At 45.4% G+C, this 24,334-nt stretch overlaps 1 protein-coding gene across 1 annotated transcript; it reads left to right on the forward strand.

Annotated features, from left to right (window-relative positions):
- Positions 1-895: 895 nt before the first annotated feature.
- CLN8 (CLN8 transmembrane ER and ERGIC protein) lies at positions 896-17,404 on the forward strand. Its single transcript, XM_079971164.1, has 3 exons — positions 896-1,090; positions 6,038-6,721; positions 11,899-17,404. Exons 2-3 carry the CDS (start codon positions 6,179-6,181, stop codon positions 12,220-12,222), a joined length of 867 nt encoding a protein of 288 aa, XP_079827290.1. The 5' UTR covers positions 896-1,090; positions 6,038-6,178; the 3' UTR covers positions 12,223-17,404.
- The last annotated feature ends 6,930 nt before the right edge of the window (positions 17,405-24,334 follow it).

Here is a 24,334-nt window from a genome sequence, read left to right on the forward strand (position 1 = left end):
GCATGAGACCCTTAAACTCAGGATTGTTAGAGGCCCATGTTGGGCAAAAGACTAGATAACCCTTGTGATCCATTCGAACTCTGTGATTCTATGACATATATGGCCCGGCAGCCATCCTACACACTTCCCAAAAATAAAAACAAATGGCCTTTATTTCCAAGTACCTACACACAAGATTACAGGAATTTGCAGGGGCTCCCCGTTTGTGGAACAGGTTTGCCTGGTGCCTTCATTATACATTTTGGGAGCCCAGCAAAAACGTTCCTCTTTAGCCAATGCCCTCTTAAAATGTGTTGGGGAGAGGGGCTTATTGGGCTATTTTCGTTTTTATCATGTATTTTGTTTTTATATTGTGGTTTTATAACCGCCCTGTGATTTCTGTAACCGCCCTGAGACCTGCGGCTACAGGGCAGTCTAATCATCATCATGAATCTGATCCTGCAACTATTTACTTGGAAGTGAATTCTGCTGCATCCACACCAAGCGCTCATACTAGCACTTTTTCAAAAAGGCTTATTTGCCTCGTGAAACTCGTCACGTGAGTGGGAGTCAGGCGCCTCTTGCGAAGCGATCTCTTTATATTTAGCAGCTAACATCACAAGGGGGACCTTGTGCTTGGTTCAACAAACGGCGTCTCCTCCGATTTTGCAACGCGGCCTCTCCCTGCAAGCTCGTCTAAAATGCTTTTCCTACGCTTTGCGGCCGAGGAGGCCAGGATCCCTCCCACCCAAGGGTGGAGAGGCTGGTTGCTCCTGCTCGGTGCGCTCCTCCTCCTCCTCCTCGATCTTCTCCACCCCCCTGCCGGTGGAACAAAATGGTTTGCTCCAAATTACAGGGCTCCACCCCCCACCCCAAGAAAAAAACACGCACACACAGAGACACACCCAGAAAGAGGAAGGGGGGAAGCAGTTGCATGCTTGTTTATGTGTCTCCTTTGCGTGCGCCTCGTTTCCTCCTTGCGCTTCCTGGCGCACCGGGCTTTCGCCATTCGCCGAGAGGCGCATGACGGGAAGCCCGGGGTAGGGCAGTTGCGAGGAGCAGCAACAAGATCAAGTGACTGGAGGCCTCTGTCCCTGCAACATCGGATCCGGTAAGTAGCATAACATGCGTTTTATTTTACTTTATTTCCACGGAGGCCAAAATCGGGGGGGTTGGAACGGCGAAGTTTCCAGAGCTACCCGGCGCTTCTTGGGGTGCGTTTCATCGTCTGGGCTGTTGTGTCAGTTGCGGTGAACTTAAGCGATCCGGTGGGGCTGACATAGGTGCCACATCTCCCTGGGGCTCTGGGTGCCTGAGCACCCACAAAATTCCCCACGGAGGGGCTGGGCACCCACAAAGTTCGGTGCCAGAGCCATGCGCTCTGCATGGCGCCCACTTCCCCGGGCACCCACGGTCGCGGAGCCAAGCTGGCATTCCTGGGGGCTAGTTGGTAGGTAGGGGCGGAGGGGGAGAGGAGGTTGTTATTGGGACCCCCCCCCCCTCCTTGCTGTTTTCTAATATCTTCCTCCTAAGGGTGAATTTGGATCTGTAGGTTTGGAAGCCAGACGAAGGCAGGATGCGATTAACCGTTATTGGCCGGCCCTGCTCTGGAAAGAAGATCTCATGGAGAACTTTGTTCTGTTTGCTTTCTCTCCGAAGGACGGTTTGGGAGGGTGAGAGGCGATTTAAACCACAGCACCTCGCATGACCTCTCAGATCGATGAGCTAGCTTGTTTTAGAAAGAGTAGCGGAGCAACCAGAAACTGCGGTAATGTTGTCTTTAGCTGATCATTCTTTCCTTTATAATTGTTCCTTTGCGTGACAAAATAACATGGCCTGGTCTAATTTTGGCTTGTTGGACAGGCGGTTCTCATGTATTAACAGGAACCTGATGAAAAGTAAACTGCTCTTAGTTTATCATGTGCATGTTACAGCCTGAAATGCAGCTGTTCCTTTTTCTCAATTCAATGCTCAATGCTTGTTTGGGGGGGGGGGCATATCAAAAACACAATAGAAATGACAGGCTAGACACAGCATGAAGATGGATTGTGATTAGCGTTGTCCGCTGTGTGTGGTTAAAACTTTCTGAAGTTATCTTCTCTTCCTTAACTTGCTCTCTCTTCTCTTCCCTTCTCTGAAATCAATAAGGGTCCCTAAACTCAACAAGGCTTCCTTATGAGTAAAGTGCTCAATAGTTAAGGGACTTCAGTGGTACCTCTAGTTATGAACTTAATTTGTTCCGGAGGTCCCTTCTTAACTTGAAACTGTTCTTAACTAGAGGCGCGCTTTCGCTAATGAGGCCTCTTGCTGCTGCTGCTGCACTGCCGGCACATAATTTTTGTTCTCATCCTGGGACAAAGTTCTCAACTCGAGGTAACTCTTCCAGGTTAGCGGAGTTTGTAACCTTAGGCATTTGTAACTCGAAGTACCACTGTAATTGAGCTGAAAGTGTAGAACATGAAAGCAAGACACTTAGGTGTTGTTGTTGTTGTTTAGTCGTTTAGTCGTTTAGTCGTGTCCGACTCTTCGTGACCCCATGGACCAGAGAACGCCAGGCACTCCTGTCCTCCACTGCCCCCCGCAGCTTGGTCAGACTCATGCTGGTAACCTCGAAAACACTATCCAACCATCTCGTCCTCTGTCGCCCCCTTCTCCTTGTGCCCTCCATCTTTCCCAACATCAGGGTCTTCTCCAGGGAGTCTTCTCTTCTCATGAGGTGGCCAAAGTACTGGAGCCTCAGCTTCACAATCTGTCCTTCCAGTGAGCACTCAGGGCTGATTTCCTTCAGAATGGAGAGGTTTGATCTTCTTGCAGTCCATGGGACTCTCAAGAGTCTCCTCCAGCACCATAATTCAAAAGCATCAATTCTTCGGCGATCAGCCTTCTTTATGGTCCAGCTCTCACTTCCATACATCACTACTGGGAAAACCATAGCTTTAACTATACGGACCTTTGTTGGCAAGGTGATGTCTCTACTTCTCAAGATGCTGTCTAGGCCTGTCATTGCCCTTCTCCCAAGAAGCAGGCGTCTTTTAATTTCGTGGCTGCTGTCACCATCTGCAGTGATCATGGAGCCCAAGAAAGTAAAATCTCTCACTGCCTCCATTTCTTCCCCTTCTATTTGCCAGGAGGTGATGGGACCAGTAGCCATGATCTTCGTTTTTTTGATGTTGAGCTTCAGACCATATTTTGCACTTTCCTCTTTCACCCTCAATAAAAGGTTCTTTAATTCCTCCTCACTTTCTGCCATCAAGGTTGTGTCATCTGCATATCTGAGGTTGTTGATATTTCTTCCGGCAGTCTTAATTCCGGCTAGGGATTCATCCAGCCCAGCCTTTCGCATGATGAATTCTGCATATAAGTTAAATAAGCAGGGAGACAAAATGCAGCCTTGTCGTACTCCTTTCCCAATTTTGAACCAGTCAGTTGTTCCATATCCAGTTCTAACTGTAGCTTCTTGTCCCACATAGAGATTTCTCAGGAGATAGATGAGGTGATCAGGCACTCCCATTTCTTTAAGAACTTGCCATAGTTTGCACTTAGGTAGAGTATTTCAATTTACGTCTCCTGAAATAAGTAAGGCTGGAACCAAATAAACTGCCAGCTCAAAAAAAACAAAACAAAACCATGTCAAAGCAATCTAAGGGCAAATGCATCATCATGAAACCGTAAAATCATGGTCGTAAAACACTAAAATGCTGAACAACTGACCATTTGTTGGCATGGGATTCTTTGCCCATGATTCAGAGGCATGCAGTAGTTGCATGGGGCCTGAGGAGGGTGGAGTATTTGTTGGCAGAATTGTGCTCTTTTGTCATATTATATTATAGGAAATGGGTCACTGCTCAGTGACCCACTTGCATGTAGACATCCCCACCTTTGATCCCTGGGATCTCCAGTTTAAAAGGAACAGGTAGCAGCTGATGTGTGGAACTTCTGCCACTCAGAGGAGATGTTTCTGGGCTGAGTGGACAAATAGTCTGAAACTTTGTGATGTGTGTGTGTGTGTGTGGTGGAGAGGGACTCTTCAGCCGAACTGTTCAAGATATTTCCTGCTTGGTTGTATTCATAGCTGCTCTTGCTTGTTCATCAGATAACTACAGTGTTTTGTTTTGTTTCTGCCAGACTTGGTAACTATTGTTTTCTATATGGTAGTTAAACAAACACAGTAAAAGTTGTTTACAAATGCAGAAATCACAATTGAAAGCACGACAACTGGTTAAAAAAAATTCTCCAAAATGGTTACAAAAAGCGCTTAGAGCTTTTATACAGATGCGTTTTAAGCTATATTCAATTAAGACCATAATCTGAATCATGCTTGTGTGGATGTATGTAATAGCTTGCTAAATGAGGCCCTACACACCAAGGACTGGTAAAAAGCCCTTGCAGAAGAACACTTCAGTGCCCTTTACCTGTCAGTGACAAGTAATAATAATAATAATTTTATTTTTTTATATGCCACCCATCTGGCTGGGTTGCCCCAGCCACTCTGATGGCTTCCAGCAAAATACAAAAAACACAATAAAACACCAAACATTAAAAACTTCCCTGTACAGAACTGCCTTCGGATGTCTTCTAAAAGCCATATATATATATATAGTTGTTCATCTGTTTGTTTATCTGACAAGTAAACCTATAGGCCGCACCAAGCAGATTCTCTTCTCTGCCCCTAAATCCTTTCTCTCTTCAGTTTGCCTCCTGGGATCCACGTCACAGCCAGTGGGTTTAGATAAAAAGAAGTGTATGTTTGCATTACAGGTGAATGCTGTAAAATAGGATACAGTTAGTGTCGCAACTTCTAAGCCTTCAAATTTCCAGCATTTGGATTCGGGGCCATGTGGGCGGGGCCTGATGATGGGTGACAAGGAACCCCATCACCGGCCCTGCCCTCAGTGGATCCAGATGTTACCTGGAAGGAAGTGGGCAGAGGACATGGGAAAGCAGTTAATTGTGCTGCTATTGCTATTGCTAATGCATGCATCATCACTTGATTGCAGGTTGTTAGAGCTACTAGTGAGGCATGAGTGTGCCCACATGCCTTGGCACACAAACATGCATATAGCTTTCTACAGTGGTACCCCTGGTTACGAACTTACCGTATTTTTCGCACCATAGGACACACTTTTTCCCCTTCAAAAATGAAGGGGGAATGTGTGTGTGTCCTATGGAGCAAAGACAGAATAGCCCTGCGACCCTCTGCCGGCTGGAGAGGTGACGCGCGGCTATGGCAGGAGCCTCTATAGCCGCGCGCCACCTCTCCATCTGGGAGAGCGCGCGCGGGGCTAAAAGAAGCCCCGCTTACCCTCTCCCAGCTGGAGAGGTGACACGCAGCTATTGCAGCAGCCTCTTTAGCCATGCGCCATCTCTCCAGCTGGGAGAGCGCGCACGGGGCTAAAGAAGCCCCCCCGCGACCCTCTCCTGGCTGGAGAGGTGACATGCGGCTATGGCAGGAGCCTCTATAGCCGCGCGCCTTTGCGCTGCTCCCCGACCTGCTCTTTGGGGCTGGTGGTGGGCTTCCCCCTGCCAGCCCCAAAGAGCAGGTCGAAAGGAACCTGAAGCCTGGAGAGTGAGAGGGGTCGGTGCGCACCGACCCCTCTCGCTCTCCAGGCTTCCAAGGTAGCCGCCTGAAGGCGTCTGAACGCACCTTAAACGGTACCTTGTTTTAGAGGGGGAAAACAAGAGGGGGGAAATTCTCCCCCTCTCCGCACAGCGCCTCCTGCCGCTTCACTGAAGGAGCTCTGGGCAAAGAGGGAGAGATTTTTTTTTTCCTTGTTCTCCCCCCTCTAAAACAAGGTGCGTCCTATTGTCCAGTGCGTCCTATGGTGCGAAAAATACGGTAATTCGTTCTGGAGGTCCGTTCTTAACCTGAAACCATTCTTAACCTAAGGTACCACTTTAGTCAATGGGGCCTCCCGCTGCCGCCACACAATTTCTGTTCTCATCCTGAGGTAAAGTTCTTAACCCGAGGTACTACTTCCGGGTTAGCAGAGTCTGTAACCCAAAGTGTTTGTAACCTGAGGTACCACTGTATAGCTTTCCTCTTTGTTTTCCTCTGCAGATGGCAGCGTGTATTGGGCCACAGCTAAATATAACGGCAGAAGTTCGAGATCCTTAAGCAGGCCCGACACGTGGGCGAGGACTTCTTGGTTGTGGGGAAACACACTCTCACAAGTTCAGCTTTGCAGCGTGAACTGAAGAAATGAATCTTGAAACTGCTGGGCCGACATCCTCGTCCCTGTTTTCGTGGGATTACGTTCTGTGGGAAGTCCGTCTGAAGCTAGTGGCGGCCGGCTTCTTCCTCTACTTGGGAGTGTTCTGCCTCTCACACTGCCTGTCTTCGTGGCTGGTAGCCACTTACCGCTCGTTGCCGGCGAAGGAGAAAGTCTTCTGGAACCTGGCTGCTACGCGAGGCGTATTTGGCATCCAGAGTTGTGTTGCCGGCTTGTGGGCCTTGCTTTTCGATCCGGTTTTTCAAGCCGACAAGGTGTACTCCCAGCAGGAGTGGAGCTGGTTCAACTGCCTCATAGCCTCTGGCTTCTTCCTGCTCGAAAATGTAGCTGTTCACGTTTCCAACGTTGTCTTCAGGACATTTGACTCGTTCTTAGTCGTTCACCATTTCCTTGCGTTTGGTGGTTTTTTCGGTCTGGTCACCAACATAAAATCCGGGCACTACATCCCCTTGATGGGAATGTTGCTGGAAATGAGCACGCCTTTCACTTGCATATCGTGGATGCTTTTAAAGGTGAGATGTTGGGTGAGCAAAGGTCTAAAACATGGGTAGGCAAACTAAGGCCCGGGGGCCGGATTTGGCCCAGTCGCCTTCTAAATCCGGCCCACGGACGGTCCAGGAATCAGCGTATTTTTACATGAGTAGAATGTGTCCTTTTATTTAAAATGCATCTCTGCGTTATTTGTGGGGCATAGGAATTCATTCTTTTCCCCCCCCCCTTCAAAATATATTCCGGCCTCCAACAAGGTCTGAGGGACATTGGACCGGCCCCCTGCTGAAAAAGTTTGCCAACCCCTGGTCTAAAACCACCGTCCTATTAATACCACCATCACAAACTGTGTTGCCCTGTCTTCTGAGTGGAAGCCTTTGGGGCAAGGCAGGCCAGAGGTGTGGTGCCTCAAAAGAGTTCCGTCTGAGAAGCTTGGCCTGCCAAGGCCTGGAGGGGACAAATGAGGCCTTTAATACCTTGCTCAGATGAACACTGTCAGGTTTGCATCTTTTCTGGAGGGTGGTGATCTTCAAAGGTCCAGTCTCCTGGCCAGGGACATTTAGACAACCAACCTTTGTATGATAAAGGTCTAGTATGGCGCCCAAGCTTCTAACTTAAAGCTGAAAGCTTTATGGCCTTCCTAGAAGTCTTCCCAGAAAGTGTATTTTTTATAAAACAGCAACAAAAACCTAGATTTTTGAATTTGTAATGGTGATCTGTTGGTTGCTCATCTGTTGACTCTCAGGAGTTTCTTTATATATAATTTGTTATCAGGTATTTCAAAACATTTGCACAATAACCTTCCAGTCAAAATAATTGCATTGTTTCATAAGCTGACATCCCACCCTCACCTCCACAGCGTTTTTACTCAAACGTTTTCTACTGCATTATATCATTATCGATTACAGAAAGTTTCTCTGTTACAATTATTTTATCATTTTTCGTCCGCTGCTTTTATCTCGAATCCTGCCCACGATTTCATTTGACTGCAATATATTTTTTTAACAGTCCATGAAAGGCCTCCAGTACTCTATATAAAGTTCATCATTTTGATCTCTTTAATTTCGCTGTCAGCTTTGCCATATCTGCATAGTCCATTACTTTCAAAAGCTCTTCCTCCTTTGTCTAAAACTTCTCTTCCTTCCATTTCTGTGCAAATAATATTCTAGCTGTTATTGCCAAATACAACAGTCGGGAGTTTCTTGCCTTCCTTTTCCAAAGACCGTAGCCTTGGTTTCTGAGTAATTAATCTCTAGATTTTCCATATTTACAATATTCACCAAGCTCCCACTGTTATGTTTTTAGACCTACACATGCAGGAGAACCCCATCGCCTGCACATAAAAGAACAGAAACCACCCTTGATAAAGTTGATTTTAGACTTTTCAGGCATCCTTTCTGGATGGAATTAGCTATAAACAGTGGAAAGTGACCATCGTTCAAAACCAGTATGTGTTGTTGTTAGTGTAGTGCCCTCGGCTTACGAAGATAGCAAATTCAAACTCTATTCTCGACTTCGCTTGCGAAAATTCTGAACATTCTCACAAACTGAACAGCTGTTGGGAAAGAGCCAGTGTGTTGTAGTGGTTAAGAGCAGTAGTCTCGTAATCTGGGGAACCGGGTTCGTGTCTCCGCTCCTCCACATGCAGCTGCTGGGTGGGCTGTTGGGCTAGTCACACTTCTCTGAAGTCTCGCAGCCCCACTCACCTCACAGAGTTTTTGTTGTGGGGGAGGAAGGGAAAGGCGAATGTTAGCCGCTTTGAGACTCCTTAGGGTAGTGATAAAGCGGGATATCAAATCCAAACTCCTCCTCCTCCTCCTCCTCCTCTTCTTCTTCTTCTGTGTTTCATTGAGATTAATTCCATTTGGGGCATTAATCTTCAGGGAAAGGCACTCTGCACCTGCTCAGGAGTACTCTCACCTATTAATCTTGTATTCCTTGCTCTACTTTTCAACTAGCACTTCTGATATTGGGTAGCTTGAGCATACTCAGGAATTAGAGGTTTGTGTCTCTTTTGCAGGAAATGCATGAGATCTTTTGATAAAGGGTGGTGTACAATTTGAATAAACAATAATAATAATACTGTTTTGTGTGTTACCACCCATCAAAAATTAGAGGGAATGGCATGCTGATCACAGGGTGCTATTTACAAACAAAGAAACCACGCCAGCATTCGAGTCAAAGGAACAATTAAACATTTATCTTTCTCTTGCATACTCTTTTAAAGTGGTCAGGTTGTCCCCTGCTTAGAAACTGTGGCATGATCTTACTATATAAACATGAAGTTTGTACTAACAACCTATTTTGCTTTGTTGGAAATAGACATAGTCTGCAGTTTTGAAACCTGCAGCCCTGTGGAATCCAGTTTTAGCCAGGATTTATCTAGCGATCCTAAGATAAGTTAGCTTTAGGCCAGACATAGGCAAACTCGGCCCTCCAAATGTTTTGGGACTACAACTCCCATCATCCCTAGCTAACAGGACCAGTGGTCAAGGATGATGGGAATTGTAGTCCCAAAACATCTGGAGGGCCGAGTTTGCCTATGCCTGCTTTAGGCAGTTCATGGAAGGCAAGTTTTCCTTCCTTCTCTCTTCCATCCACCTGCAGCCTCTGAAAAGGCATTTTGGATAGTGTTTTCGTTTAGTTTTTTTAGGGGGCCTTAATGATGGGAGAGCATTCTTTTCTGGTCCTGGAAAGAAAGGCTAGATGCAATTTGAGTCAAACAATCCAACATGCATCTTGGACAACAGCCTGTTAACAAGATAGAAAGATGCTGAGTCAAAATACAAAATGCACATGAGGACTTTGGATACATTTCCCCAAAGACGTTGGTTCAAAATATTTTCCCCCAAGGACTTTCGATAATTGCGACACATTTTGAAAAAGGCTTATTGGTTGAAATTGATTTGTAACTGATTCTTCTATTGTCGATTGTCCTGTTTGTATTATTGTTTCCTTTTTGTGCGTTTCTCAGATACATCACTGCTTGTGAGTCTTTCTGCTGGTTGTGTTTTGATGTAGAGAGATTGCCATCCATGACAGAGAACAAGAAACCTTCCTTCTGTAAAGTTCTAGAGATAAACTTGTCTTCAGTTTCAAGCCTTTTTTTTGGACTTGGTTTAATGGAACCTGCTTATTCCATATTCAGGGACACAAGCCAGGGACAATCTGGTAGCAGCTTTTTCTTTAACTCACATTAAAGAGTTTAATTAAGGCAGACTCGCCCAAATGCTGACTCTTTGTTTTTGAGTAAACATTAAATTAACAGGCTCCTGCATTGGGAAGCTTAGCTGTCCACTATAAGCGCTCAAACTTCACTGCTGTGTTGGGTCTTCATGCAAAGATTTCTCCTGTGTTCTTTTCTAATACTATGGGTTATCCTTAAGATCTGTAATGTAATGAGAATGGCTTGTAATGTAATGAGAATACTTTTTCTGTGCAGCCTGAGCAGGAGCAGTGAACAGTGTGAATCGCTGCAGCTTGTTTTCACTTACCTCACAGTTGTGAAGAGTATTCTCAGGTGATGAAACAATTGAGAAAAAGAGGAAGGAACAGGACACATATATTAGAAGAAGAAGAAGAAGAAGATATTATTTATACCCTGCCCCATCTGGCTGAGTTTCCCCAGCCACTCTGGGCGGCTCCCAATCAAATGTTAAAAACAGTACAGCATTAAATATTAAAAACTTCCCTAAACAGGGCTGCCTTCAGATGTCTTTTAAAGATAGGATAGCTGCTTATTTCCTTCACATCTGAAGAGAGGGTGTTCCACAGGGCAGGCGCCACCACCGAGAAGGCCCTCTGTCTGGTTCCCTGTAACCTCACTTCTCACAATGAGGGAACCGCCAGAAGGCCCTCAGCGCTGGACCTGTGTGTGTGTGTGTGTGTGTGTGTGTGTGTGTGTATGGACAGTCCCTGGATCAAGTGTCTTTTCTTCTTTAAGTTCTCAAAGCTCTTAACTTGAGCTCAAGGTTGTCATCTGAACTGGCCAGACGTTTAACTGAGAATCCATTACAGTCCGTCCATCCTTTGAAAAATAAGATTTTAGAGCTGCCTTGCCCCCAAATGGGCAACTAGACATTCCATCTTGGCTACTGTATCCTTGGCTTAAGGAGCCATTTGGCTCCTAGCTTATAGATCAGAGTTTCTAAGACGCTGAGGAGCAACTCTTGTTGGTCCTCAGAGGCACCACACCCCCAATTGAGAAAGGTGCATGTCTTAGTATCAGCTCTTGGGAACGACCCGTATTGCTGTTCTGAGATGCCTGTCATCTTCACGTTCCAGTCGTCAGTCATTGCCCAAACTTATTGCTTTCAATACCAGCGTATTTCTTCCTCTTGGAAGATGGCTGTTTAAAAGCCTCCTGGCATTTTAAAACAATTGACTTCCAGAAAGTTTGGTGTGTAAATATCTATACAGTAGTACCTTGGTTCTCAAACTTAATCCGTTCTGGAATTCCACTCCAAAACCAAAGCGTTCCAAAACCAAGGCGTGCTTTCCCATGGAAAGTAATGCCAAACAGATGAATCCATTCCAGACTCTTAAAAACAACCCCTAAAACAGCAAATAAATTTGAATTTTACTATCTAACGAGACCATTGATCCATAAAATGAAAGCAATAATCAATGTACTGTATAATAAAATACTGTATAATAAAGTAAAAAAAACTATAAAATAAATAAGACAGTATTGTAGATGATAAAACTTTAAATTAGGGTGTGTTTTTTCTTACCTGCACTGATGATAGTGCAGGTAAGAAAAAGATGGGGGGCTTTTATCCATTTCCGCAGTCACACAATCAGTCAATCAGTAGCTGAACTGGGTTCCACACAGTCACAAAAATAAATTAACCAAAATAAGCCTCGAAAACAAAAAACGCAAAATAAATAGCAAAAACAAAAGCGCCAAACTTAATCCATTCCCGAAGTCCGTTTGACTTGCGAAATGTTCAAAAACCAAGGCACAGCTTCTGATTGGTGCAGGTGCCCTGGAAACAATAGCCAACAGCCTCATCGGCCGTTCGGCTTCCGAAAACACTTCCGGATTTTTGGTGTTTGGGAACCAAGGCACCACTGTACTGGCAAACTTTGCACATGTTCTTGGTGGTGTTACTTGAGGTGAAATGTGTTCTGAATATAACTCCCATGAAAAATATGCGTTCTATATAGAGTCTTAACTTTTGATTATCTTCTCTTCCAGGTCGGCTTGGCAAACACTTCCTTTTGGAAGGCAAACCAGTGGCTGATGATCCACATGTTCCATTGCCGCATGATTCTTACCTACCATATGTGGTGGGTATGTATTTCTAACTGGAACGCTGTTGTGGAGAACCTGGGCCTCCTGCATTTTGCTGTCGTCTTCACAGGAATGAGTGCCGTCACCATAATACTTAACCCCTACTGGACATACAAAAAGACTCAGCAGCTCCTCTGCCCCGTGGACTGGAACTTTGCCAATAGAGCAATGGAAAACGGCTCGTCCCCAAAACCCAACGGGGACGTGTTGCAGAAGAAAGGGTTGTGACGGCGACATTATTAGGCCTCTTCGGGAACCGATATATAAAAAAAAAAGGCCAGGTGGAGGTAGCTCGGGTAGGCAGGATCGCGAAGCTTCAGTTTTTTTGAGTTAGGGTTTCTGAAACATACTTATTACTAGTCCGCAGTTTTCTTATCAGTATTCTTAATCAGATAACTGTGACGTTGCAAATTTGGTTTAAATATCTGTGTTGCACACCTGCATACTTTAAGAAATGTAGAAGAGAGAACTGAATACGAGAAAAAGCAGGAGATGAGTTGGCTGTGATCCAGTTTTGGGAACCAGCCTTCCATTTCTTAGAGCTGCCGCAAACACATTCACCAGATCACTGTCCAGAATACTATTCTGGTTGTCTCCAGAATGTCACCAGGGACAGGTGGTGTTTCCAGATGGACTCCCATCTTTCTAGACTCGCTCTGTTTTACAGACATGCTGAGCTCTTCATTAGTCGGTGCTCATAGCCTTAAACCTCCGCTTGCAAATAGTGTTGAACGTTAACCTAGTGTATTTTTAAAAAAATAATAATAGAGGTGTAGAGCAGGTGGAGCAATGTGATTTGCGCGCAGTCGACACCAGAAAAATGCAAGAGGCAACGCTAGTGCAAAGAGCACTGCTGGACAACTCTAGAATAACCAGATCATCAAAACAGAGGTAGTTTGATGATTCAGAATGCCAGGGTTGGTCTTACAGGTTTCGTTCCTTATGGCACCGTACATGCACAAACATAACCCCTTTTGCCTCTTGCAGGCTGTGAGTTTAATTTCCTCTGAGATGCACAATCACCTTTGTGTAGCATGAGCCAGCCTCTCCCCCCCCCCCCGCGACCTGGAGATTTCCGGATCTTTTGGGTTCCCAGCTCCGAAAGGATGGTGAGAGTTTTAGTCTAAAATATCTGAGGATAGGCGGTTGCAAACCTTTGGCACCTCTTTCATAACAGTCCTGACCCCTGTTTTACACTGCACTTTGGGGGCGGTATGTGTGTAGCCGGAGTGGAGACCCCTCTGTGCTTAGCCACAACACATGCCCGCTGCTGGCACCCCTGCCTGTGGAAAGCCCCCCTAATGGAACAGGGCTGAGCCAGTCCTAAGCTGGTCTCGCCACCATTTGGCAACAGCGTCAGGCCCGATCTGTGTGCTAGCTTGGAGCTGATGCAGGGATTGGCCTGATCTTCATGCCTCTCCTGCTTCTGTTTCTTCCATGACCAGCTGGGCTCAGAGGGATCAGTAGCTCCAGTGCACCCCAGAGAGGTTTTAGATTTCATCTTTTAAAACTTGTGTCACATTTAACAGACAGGGGCAGAGAGCAGATTTTGGATCTCTTGAGCAGTTTCCAATAGCTCCCCAACTGGTTGCTAGGAATTTAGCGATGAATACTATAGTGCAGGCATCCCCAAACTCGGCCCTCCAAATGTTTTGGGACAACAGTTCCCATCATCCCTGACCACTGGTTCTGTTAGCTAGGGATAATGGGAGTTGTAGTCCCCAAAACATCTGGAGGGCTGAGTTTGGGGATGCCTGCTCTAGTGGGCAGGGCTCACTTAATTAGTACTGCCTTAACTGCTAAAAGACCCTGAGTGTTTGCCCTTTGCTTTGTAAATTTAAACTATAGTTAAAAGACTCTATATTTTAAAAATCCTATTTATAACATCAGACCTCTATCCTTCTCAGCCCTATCCCAAGTGTCAGGTATTAAGATGCTTCTGAAAAGGTACCAGCAGTTTTTGAAAGGTCCTAGAGGAAAGTCGTCCTTTCCCAGTGTAAATGTTGTAAATCGTTTTTTGTTTTTTAAAGAAGTTGCAGGAAACTTGTTTAAAAAAATCCATATTCCAGCAGAAAGTTGTGGAACGCTGACACCTGGTGGCCATTGCGATGTATAGTTCGCTTGTTTTGACAAGCAGAATATATGCAATCAGCAAAGGATATTATTGCATGGAGGCAGTTTACCTAAGCTTGCCTGTGAGTTACGTCTGACTGAACTCAGTGGGACTTACGTCTGAGTAGACAGGATTGCACTGAAAGCATGATTGTTCGTTTGTTTTTATTTATTTTGAGTGCATAATTCTTCCTGCTGTGTAGCTTTGCATTCCAACCTGTGGTGCAGAGGTGTAAGGGAAACGAGGTTTTTCCATTCACTAATGCATACTGATGGAACTGCTGGTGGAAAATTAGCATGATGAAGGACATGTTAAATACAGGGTTTTTTCCTCCCTCTCTTCTGCTCCGTCTTCCCTTGGTAAATAGGCATTAATGTACAGTTGTGAAGGTCCAGTACAGAGGAATTACACCCAGGGTAATGTGCATTTGTCCTGGTATGTAATTGGGTGGAGTAAATGAGGGAGCACATTTTGGTAGCATAAATGCAACTATAGAAAATTAGCATTGGAAACTCAAAGCATGGTGATTAATAGCAATATTCCATCCATTGATAGATGGGAGTATCTGTTCACAGAAGTCTTCCCAGGGCTGAAATGATGATCAGAGCAGAAGCTTTGGATCCAACGCACAATATATTGTTCTTGTTTAAAGGTACCTGTTACCTTCTACTGTTTCAGTGTAACAGCAAGATATGAAACCCCAGGACGTATGCCGATGGAACTGAATAATTTTGTCGGTGGTTCTCGTTGAGCTCTGTGAGGCAAAGCGAACATAAGTCAAAGTTGTTCTGTTTGTAGGCCGCCTTTCCATAGTTAAAACCGTACTCAAGGCGGCTTACAAAACTGGGAGAGGTTTACATAACTGTATGACGAAAACAGGCATAAATAATAAATGAAACACATCCTAAAGTACACAACCAAATGGAACAATTTCCCCATGAACCGTAGCACAGTGAAACCTTGGTTCTCAAATGCCTTGGTCCTCGAACATTTCGGCTCGCGAACGCTGAAAACCCAGAAGTATTGTAACTCCTTCGAAATATTCTGATGCGAACAGATGAGGATTGGTGTGTCCTTTGTGTAACCTTGTTTTTATTTGTGTGTGAAAGGTTATACAAAAGGGCTATTCCAGTGGAGAGGGAGGTTGGTCTAAGTCAATGTGACCCACTTCTGAAACCTTGTGGGGATGAAGATTCCTCCCTCCCCCTTCATTCAGTGGTCTGGTGCTGAGGTTTTCAACCTTTTTGAGTCCACAGCTCCCTTGACCAACTACATTTTTTCTCTGGCACCCCTGTGGGGGCCCAGTTGTGTCACCCCTTGCAGGGCTGGCAACCCCTCAACCCTCTTTGAACACCCTCCCTTGTGGAGTGTTTCCTCGGCCTCCTCTCCTCTCACCTCTCCTTGGGAGTCCTCCGGGCAGCCACAGCTACTGCCCTTGGTCTCTGAGCTGCCCCTCACCTCCTCACAACGGTCCCACAGGGGTCTGGGATTTGTTTGTCCATTCCCAACAGCAAGGGCTGGCAGACCGGCTGGTTGGGCTCCCTCACCCACTTGCTTGCTTACTCTGAGGCCGCCTCAACTCCTGGCAACCAGCACCCCTTGGCCAGCACCAGAGACGCCATTCACCTGGGGAAGTTGTAGCCAGGGCTGCTGCAACAAACAGCCGCATGTGCCTTTGGAAGGCAGAGACTCCAGAGGGCCTCAGAGGAAGGGAGCGAAGGACAGAGGCCAGTGTTGCCCGCAGCACCCCTGACCATCATTCAAGGCACCCCAGGGTGCCACAGCACACTGAAAACCACTGGTCTGGTGAACTAGGAAGTATATTTTGTCACAGAACCCCGGCCTAATTGTTTTTCTTAGAACTCCCAAGGTGGTTTTCAGCTGCAGCATTACACACACACACACAGTCCGGAAGTCAAAACAAAAAAATTCCTTCCAGTAGCACCTTAAAGACCAACTAAGTCAGTTCTTGGTATGAGCTTTCGTGTGCATGCACACTTCTTCAGATGTATCTGACCAACACGGCTACCTATCTGTAACAGTCCGGAAGATGTGTAATGTTACATTTTGGAATATAATCCCCTTGCAGCTTTTGAAAATGAGTTAACAAGTTCGCTTTACTAGCCTGCTTCTGATCAGAAGTTCAGTTTCTTGTTTCCCCCCAGAGATCATCTTCTCTGCGTCTAAAAAGGGGAAGTAGGTGAAATAAACCTGAAAGGGCTTATCTTCAGTATGAGCTTACCTCAGACAAGAGCTGATCTGAATTCAACTTGGCCCACAGCCTGTTTACACAGAGCTAGGCAGGTGTTGGGGAATCTGGGGAAAGGACGCTTCCGTGGTTCAAGCTGTGCAGAATCAAAAGTCGGCAAAAGTTTTCATGGTGCAAAATACGTAGCAGCAGAAATCTTGAGTTTAACCCTGTACCTCTTCCACTGTTGGCTGAGGTGGCTGCATTCACACGTCCTCATTCCCTTGATCCGTTCTGCCTGCCGCCGAAATGTTACCCTCAGCCCAAGCTGAGCCCATTTACTCCCTTGTTTAATAGCATTTTCCCTTGGTGCAGTTTTGCAAATTTGCAACAGCCGTCTCTTTGCAGAACTCTGCATTTTTTTTTCAAAGGTCTTAAATTACTGAAAAGTGAGTGTGGGGAGAAAAAAAACAGTCTGAGGCCAGAGATCCTTCTGGAAGCTAGCTGCCTATTGTGCATATACAGGTTTCAATTCTGATTCTCGTTTTAGCAGAACCAGGTTCCGCGTAGCTTCGTGCTTTAAGGGGATCAAATCCTTTCTTTTCCTCCATGCGTGTTCTTTTCCGTAAATGTTCCCTGGCAGTTCTGAATAGTTTTTTCTCCCTGCAGGAGGGGCTGCAAAACGGGAAGGCCATTTGTTACAGAGGACAAAATTGCTGTAAGAAGGCATTTGGCAGGAGGAAATAGGGCAGTTCAGGAGAGGCTAAGTGCCACCCGTCTGTTCAATTCTTCCTTGGATTTCTGTTCTGTTAGCAGGTTTGTTTCCCAGTATAATGTCAGTGCTGCAGAGATGGGACCAAGACATGTAAGCCAACACCATGCCTACTTGCACTTTCGTAGTTTAACATGAGTCTTGAATTTGGGAGGAGGCGGTAGGACTGAATAGAGGCAACTGTTCTGTCTTATGTCCTCGAACTGTAATAAAGAGCGGGGCTTAGTCTCTGTTCCCCACCCCAATCAGTTACTATCTGCCCCATGCAACTGGTGTGTGATCCCTATTTTAAAAAAATTGTTTCTAATTGTATAATAAAGAGTGTTTGATATACTAAGCTGTGTGATTCCTCCTTCCCCCACCCCCATCTCTGCACTAGTGGTGGATTTGGGGGCTTTTGGAAACATTCTTCTTCTTTCCTTTAAATCACAGCGGCTTCGCAAGCCTTGCAATATATTGTTTGCAGCTGAAATGCTTTGCATATCCATGTTGTCATGCTAAGCTCCCTTTTAGTGCACTAATGGAAAAAGGGGTTCTCCCCTCTGGGCTTGCCAGTTAGATCGCTTTCTTCTTAATGAAGTTGATATTAAAATGTTGTGCTTTGAAAGCAGTAGATTTGCCGGTTCATCTAGCATCCTGCTTTCCACAGTGGCTAGATAACTTCCAGGAAGCCCAGATGCAGGATATGATGAGAAAATAGACCTCCCCTCACAACCGGTGTTCAGTGACGTATGACCTCAGACTGGAAATTCTGTTTCATTTATTTACATATGTACTTCTCCTGCCTTTCCTCCCAAAGGAAGCCAGGCCAGCAAATGACAAAATATAAAGATAATACAACTGACAAAGCAGCCTCTTTTTGAAGAGGCTGAAAAAGAGACGTACTTGGTGCAGATGGGGCTTGTTGGTCTGGAAAGGGAGCCTGTCTAGGATAAGGAAGACTATGATTCTAAATCTCCGCTACCTTGTGGGAGAAGAAAATGCTGAGGATGAAACCCTACACAAATTCAGAGACAGTAGGATGGTGTCTTGAATGCCTCCTTCCAGCAACTCCTGCAGCCAAGCCGGTGCCAAACATATTGCTCTGCTTCGCTTTAGACCACATTAGAGAGGCTGAGAGGGGGGTCTTGTTGTCCGGACAGCCCAGGACCTCCATATATACACTGCCCAGCCTTCCACCCCAGGAAGGTCACAGCAGTTTGACTTCACTCCCGGAGGTGCACTCCATTGTCTCTCGAGGCAGATGGCTGCCAACAATGGACTGGTGGCACGTGGTCCAATCAGACTGCCCCACCTGCCAATCTTACGCACAGCTGCATTCTGCACTAGTGGCAGCTTTTGGAGTGTCTTCAAGGGCAGGTCTGTGCAGAGTGACTTGTAGCAGTCAAGCAAGGAGGTCACTAGAGCATCGCAACTAAAGCCAGGCTAGCAGGACTGGTGGTCAGGGATGATGGGAGTTTTAGTCCAACAACAGCCGGAGACCCAGATTTGAGAAACCAACCAATATTTCAAATGAAGTATGCTTTTAAATATGTATAATATGTGGGGATGGGGGCTAATATAAAGTGAGAGTTAATATAAAGCTTAAAGGAGATTATCAGGTATAATAGGGCATATTATATGTAATTTACTGAAAAGTGGCTTGATGGTGCGGCTCTTCCTTCCCGTTGTCAACCTGTTGGTTTAGATTTGTACTTGGCTATGTCCAATTATGGGATGCGGGTGGCGCTGTGGGTTAAACCACAGAGCCTAGGACTTGCCGATCAGAAGGTCGGCGGTTCGAATCCCCGCAACGGGGTGAGCTCCCGTCTATCGGTCCCTGCTCCTGCCAACCTAGCATTTCGAAAGCACGTCAAAGTGCAAGTAGATAAATAGGTACTGCTCTGGTGGGAAGGTAAATGGCGTTTCTGTGCACTGCTCTGGTTCGTCAGAAGCGGCTTATTCATGCTGGCCACATGACCCAGAAGCTGTACGCCGGCTCCCTTGGCCAATAAAGCCAGATGAGCGCCGCAACCCCAGAGTCGGCCACGGCTGGAACTAATGGTCAGGGGTCCCTTTACCTTTACCTTCATGTCCAATTACGTTGCATCTCCCCAAACTCTTCCTATGGTGCAAACAGAAAAAGTCCCTACATTTAGGAATGCACACACACGTATCTCAATGCCAGAGGGGTGGGAAAATGGTGAACTGATTCTGCTAACAGTGATTTTAGAATGGCCCATTCTGGAGGTGGAGGGGAGGAGAAATCCCATCTTAATGGATAAAAAGCTGGTGCTGAGAAAGAAATATTAAGTAATGAATCAATACTGCAGGCTCTGAAATTGTTCTGTTCCTACTGGGGAAAGGGGATCCCTGGAACGGAGCCTAATATTGATTGAGAAGCCATGTATAATTTATAGAATTTTATATAAATAGAGTGTATCTGAAGGTCACCTGCTATCTGACTCTCTCCGGTTGAATGAAAGTTATTCCTCTGGTACACACACACAAACACACACACACACACACACTCATTTTAGCTACAGTTTTGCATGTGTCTTGGGGAAATTTGTAGGGTGACAAAACAACTTTAAAGAATTCAGACCCTCCAAGTGTCCCTATTTTCCAGGGACAGTCCTGGATTTACAGAAGACATCCCTGTTCCTGATTTCATCGTAGAATGTCCCACTTTTTCTTAGGACGTCCCTATTTTTATCAGAGAAATGTTGAGTGGTATGGAGTTATGCAACCCCCGAGCCAAGGAGATAAGTAACTATGCAACCTTTAGAAGACATCTGAAGGCAGCCCTGTATAGGGAAATTTTTTAATGTTTCATGTTTTATTACCTATTTATATATGTTGGACTCTACCCAGAGTGGCTGGAGCAACACAAATGATGATGATAATGATGATGATGATGATGATGATCATTTATGGAATAGGATGTCCCTCTTTTAGTCAGAGAAATGTTGGAGGGTATAAGAGTTACCTGTCCTATGAGAGTTTTATGGGGCGGTTAGAACATATTTTTAGGAATATGGGATCCTAAAAAAGGGACATGATGGGAGCACAATTCTGAAAGTGCCCTAATTGGTGCTTCTAAGCCATGCTTACTCCTAAACCTGAATTGGTTCCCTATGGGGCACCAAATGCTTCCCATAAGTTCAGATTGCCCTGTCAATAAAAAATGAATGGGACTATGGCTTCACTGAAATGCCTTAAGTGGGGGAACGACTTACTATTTGAACCAGTGGTAGGTCTGAAGTGTTGTCAGCTTCAGTTAATCTTCCCCACTGACAGTTAAGTCCAATTGTGGCCGACTCTGAGGTTGCGGCGCTCATCTCGCTTTATTGGCCGAGGGAGCCGGCGTACAGCTTCCGGGTCATGTGGCCAGCATGACTAAGCCGCTTCTGGCAAACCAGAGCAGCGCACGGAAACACCGTTTACCTTCCCACCGGAGTGGTACCTATTTATCTACTTGCACTTTGACATGCTTTCGAACTGCTAGGTTCCCCAGTTACCAGCAAACAAGGACAGGGAACACGGAGCAAGACCTTGTTCTATAAAATGACTAAGGAAAAGTCACTACTTCATGAGTTTGCCTCTGGATTCAAAGCTTTGCGTTTCCCTCCATCATTCCTAAGATTTTGCTAAGGATCTCATGTGGACTTCAGAGCATGGAATTAACAAAATGAATTCCACATCAAAGCTTAATGAACTGTGTGTAACCTATTAGCAGTTCCCTTGCTTCTAGTCTTGTGCAACCTCCATTGTACTCAAATAGTGTGGAGGAAAGATGCTGATCACCAAAAGATTTGAGGGGATTTATTGATGACTTCTAGTGCTATGGAGATGTCTTGTTAGCACTGTGAATTGGTGCCTGAAAGTAATATCGGGCTACATGATGGCTAAAAAGGTACATCTTAATTCATAGATGAGCTCCTTGTCGAGAAGGAGATTTACCACTGATTCAATCTGTTTTGAATGGGGGATGTCTTTTCCTTGAAGAATCAGGGTGCCACTGGATTTGACTTTATACCTGGATAAACAGGTGATGGCCAGGAGTGCCTTTGGCCAGTTAAGCCTGATGCAGTAGCTGTTCCTGAGAAGGTTGGATCTGATTAATGGACCCAGGTAGGATTATGGCAAAGCATTCTACCGGGGGGATTATATCTGAAGAGTCTTGAGGAGTTTATAGGAGCTGCAATCTGGACCAAAATGGATGAATACTTGCCTTTGGGTGATGTTGCAGCGATTCTGCAACAGCCGCACTGGTTACCAGTTTGCTTGGTGCACAATTCAAAGTGTTGGCGATTTACCTTTTCAGCTAAAGCTTTCAATAGCTTGGGCCCAGGATCAGAGGGAGTCCTGTCGCAGGGTGGAGGCACAGCCTCTGGGTGGGACAAGAGAGGTCTCAGCAGCTGTGCCCATATAATAGAAGTACTGTTGGCACTCTTACCCCATTTTGGGGCAGAGGCTCTGTGCCCTTAACAGCTGTGGTATGCAAAAATTCAGCAGGCACAGCTTTTCTAGCATGGAGGTGTATAACAATAGGAAAAGCTGTGCTGCACCTGCCAGATATTTATTGTGTGTCTCTGAAAGGCAGAGAACCTGCCAACATAATGGAGGGTGGGAGAGAGATATGACAATCTATTATTATTTTAATATCACACAGCACCCCAAAACAGCATAGGAAGCAGTCTTCAATTTCCCTTTGGGCTTTTAGGATTTGGCACGGCAATTATTTTTAACCTACTTAGCTTCTGCAGCTTTACCACAAGTAAAACATGATTATTTCTGCGCCATCTTTAAAGAGCCAGTGCAGAAACTTTTTTTTTTAAAGTCCAAAACACGTTGCTTCTGAGGCAAACTGATGGAATGTGTAGATGACGTGAGGCATTTTCAGAAGGAGCAGCCCCAAGGATGTTGACAAGCTGGATCGTGTGCAGAGGAGGGCAAGCAAGAAGATCAAGGGTCTGGAAAGCAATCCTTACAATGAGCCCTTGAAGGAGCTGGGTATGTTTTGCAAAGCATTGGAAGACACAAGACCTACCCACCTTGGAAGAATGGCAGATGCAAGTAATGGATTACATGGAATTAGCGGAAATGACTGGCAGAATCCGAGACCAGGGAGAAGAGTCGGTGGAAGAAGATTGGAAGAAATTTAAAATCTATTTACAGAAACACTGTAAAATTACTGAATGTTAATGACGTTGGAATGAAACGAAGTGGTTCTAGCAATAAGGCAAACTAAGATTATGCAAGAATGGATTGATATTAGATGAAAATATGAAATTATAATATGTGAGGATAAACAATTAAGGGTAAATTAAGAGGGTATGGATTTGCTGAACAAATTTTAAAATGGAACACAAAAAAGGGAGGTGTGAGGAAGTCATGAAAATAAGTTAATGAGTGGTAAGATATTAGAAAGAGGGATTTTTATTTTTTATTTTTTATTTTTATGTTTAATTTTGGATTTTGTATTTTCCTGTGTTTTTCTTTACTGTTTTGTAACCCCTTTTTCTTTTTTTGTTAAAACTTAATAAATATTATTAAAAAAAAAATAAAAATGAGGGAGCTGGGTATGTTTAGCCTGGAAAAGCGGAGATATGATAACCATCTTCAATAACCTCAGTGGCATATGAAAGAGGGAACTAGCTTGTTTTCTCCTGCTCCGGAGGGTAGGGCTCGAACCAATGGCTTCAAGTTACAAGAAAGGGGATTCCGACTAAACATCCAGAAAAACCTTCTGGCAGTAAGAGCTGTTTGACAGTGGAACAGTCTCCCTTGGGAGGCCGTGGATTCTCCTTCCTTGGGAGGTTTTTACGCAGAGGCTGGATGCCCATCTGTCCTGGATGCTTTAGCTGAGGTTCCTGCATCGCAGGGGGTTTAACTAGATGACCCTTGGTGTCCCTTTCAATGCTAAGATTCTGCGCAATGAAGGAAAATGCAGCTGTCCCATATGGAGATTGAGCCTTCAACCTCGGCGTGATCAGCATCAATCAGGGCCGGATTTAGGTTTGATGAGGCCCTAAGCTACTGAAGGTAATGGGGCCCTTTATATGTCCAGCTGTCCTTTGTCAGCAACAAATTGTCACTGTTTTTGTGTTGGATATATGCTATATGGTAATTTATGGACCTAATAGGTATCTAAAGCCATTTGCACATAACAAAATACAGTGGTACCTCGGTTTACAAACTTAATCCATTCCGGAAGTCCGTTCTTAAACTGAAACCGTTCTTAAACTGAGGCACACTTTCCCTAATAAGGCTTCCCACCACTAGTGACCTTCAACGGTTTGGATTCCATTCTTAGACCGAGATAAAAGTTTGCAAACCGGGACACTACTTCCGGTTTTGCCAAGTTCAGAAACCAAATAGTTTGTAAACAGGACTGTTCTTAAACCGAGGTACCACTGTATGTGTTTTATCAAAGTAATTGTTGAACTGAAATACAATTAAGAAGCATATTAATAGTGAAATACAATTAAGAAGTAGTATATTTTTTTTTGGGGGGGGCGAAGAGAGTGGGGCCCTAAGCTATAGCTCAGGCATAGGCAAACTCCAGCCCTCCAGATGTTTTGGAACTACAATTCCCATCATCCCTAGCTAACAGGACCAGTGGTCAGGGATGATGGGAACTGTAGTCTCAAAAACATATGGAGGGCCAGAGTTTGCCTATGCCTGAGCTATAGCTTGTTTAGCTTATACATAAATCCGGCACTGTCTCTAACCAACTGAGCCAAAGCTTCTCCGCTTAAATTTACCATCTTGTTTTTTAAAAAGTGCAACTCCACCTGCTAACAGAGGCTCCCCTAACTTTCCGCCCCACCCGTTGGAGAGGAAACTTGCTAGGAAGAAAACAGACCAGGGATGCTGCGGGGAAGGTTTCCACGCCTAAAATGGAGGCTTTTTAGTTTGTTTGTTTTTTGCTCCATTTGCTTGCAGGAACAGCGGCCGAGTTGGCCGCGCAAGTGCGTGCGTGCGCCTGGCCTGTTCTCCTCCCCAGCTCCGTCTCTGGGCGACTCTTGACAGCTTCCCAACCCCGCACAGCTGTACAAAAGAGAGCAATTATAGGCGCGTCACGTGGGCAATGTAAGGAATGCGATGGGAGGGAGTAGAGGGCGGCTCTTCCCAACTCTCTCCCTGCGCGTTTGTGGCGCTTTCCCTCGCCAGCGACAGAGAGGGTGGGGGGGGGGGAGACAAAAAAGAAAGACTGGCAGCCGTGGGAGCCAACGGGAGAGCCACGACTGCAGCCTGCTCCCTCCAATCACGGGGAAGCTGG

The sequence above is a fragment of the Podarcis cretensis genome (genome assembly GCF_951804945.1).
Source record: "Podarcis cretensis genome assembly, chromosome: 3".
Lineage (NCBI taxonomy): Eukaryota > Metazoa > Chordata > Lepidosauria > Squamata > Lacertidae > Podarcis > Podarcis cretensis.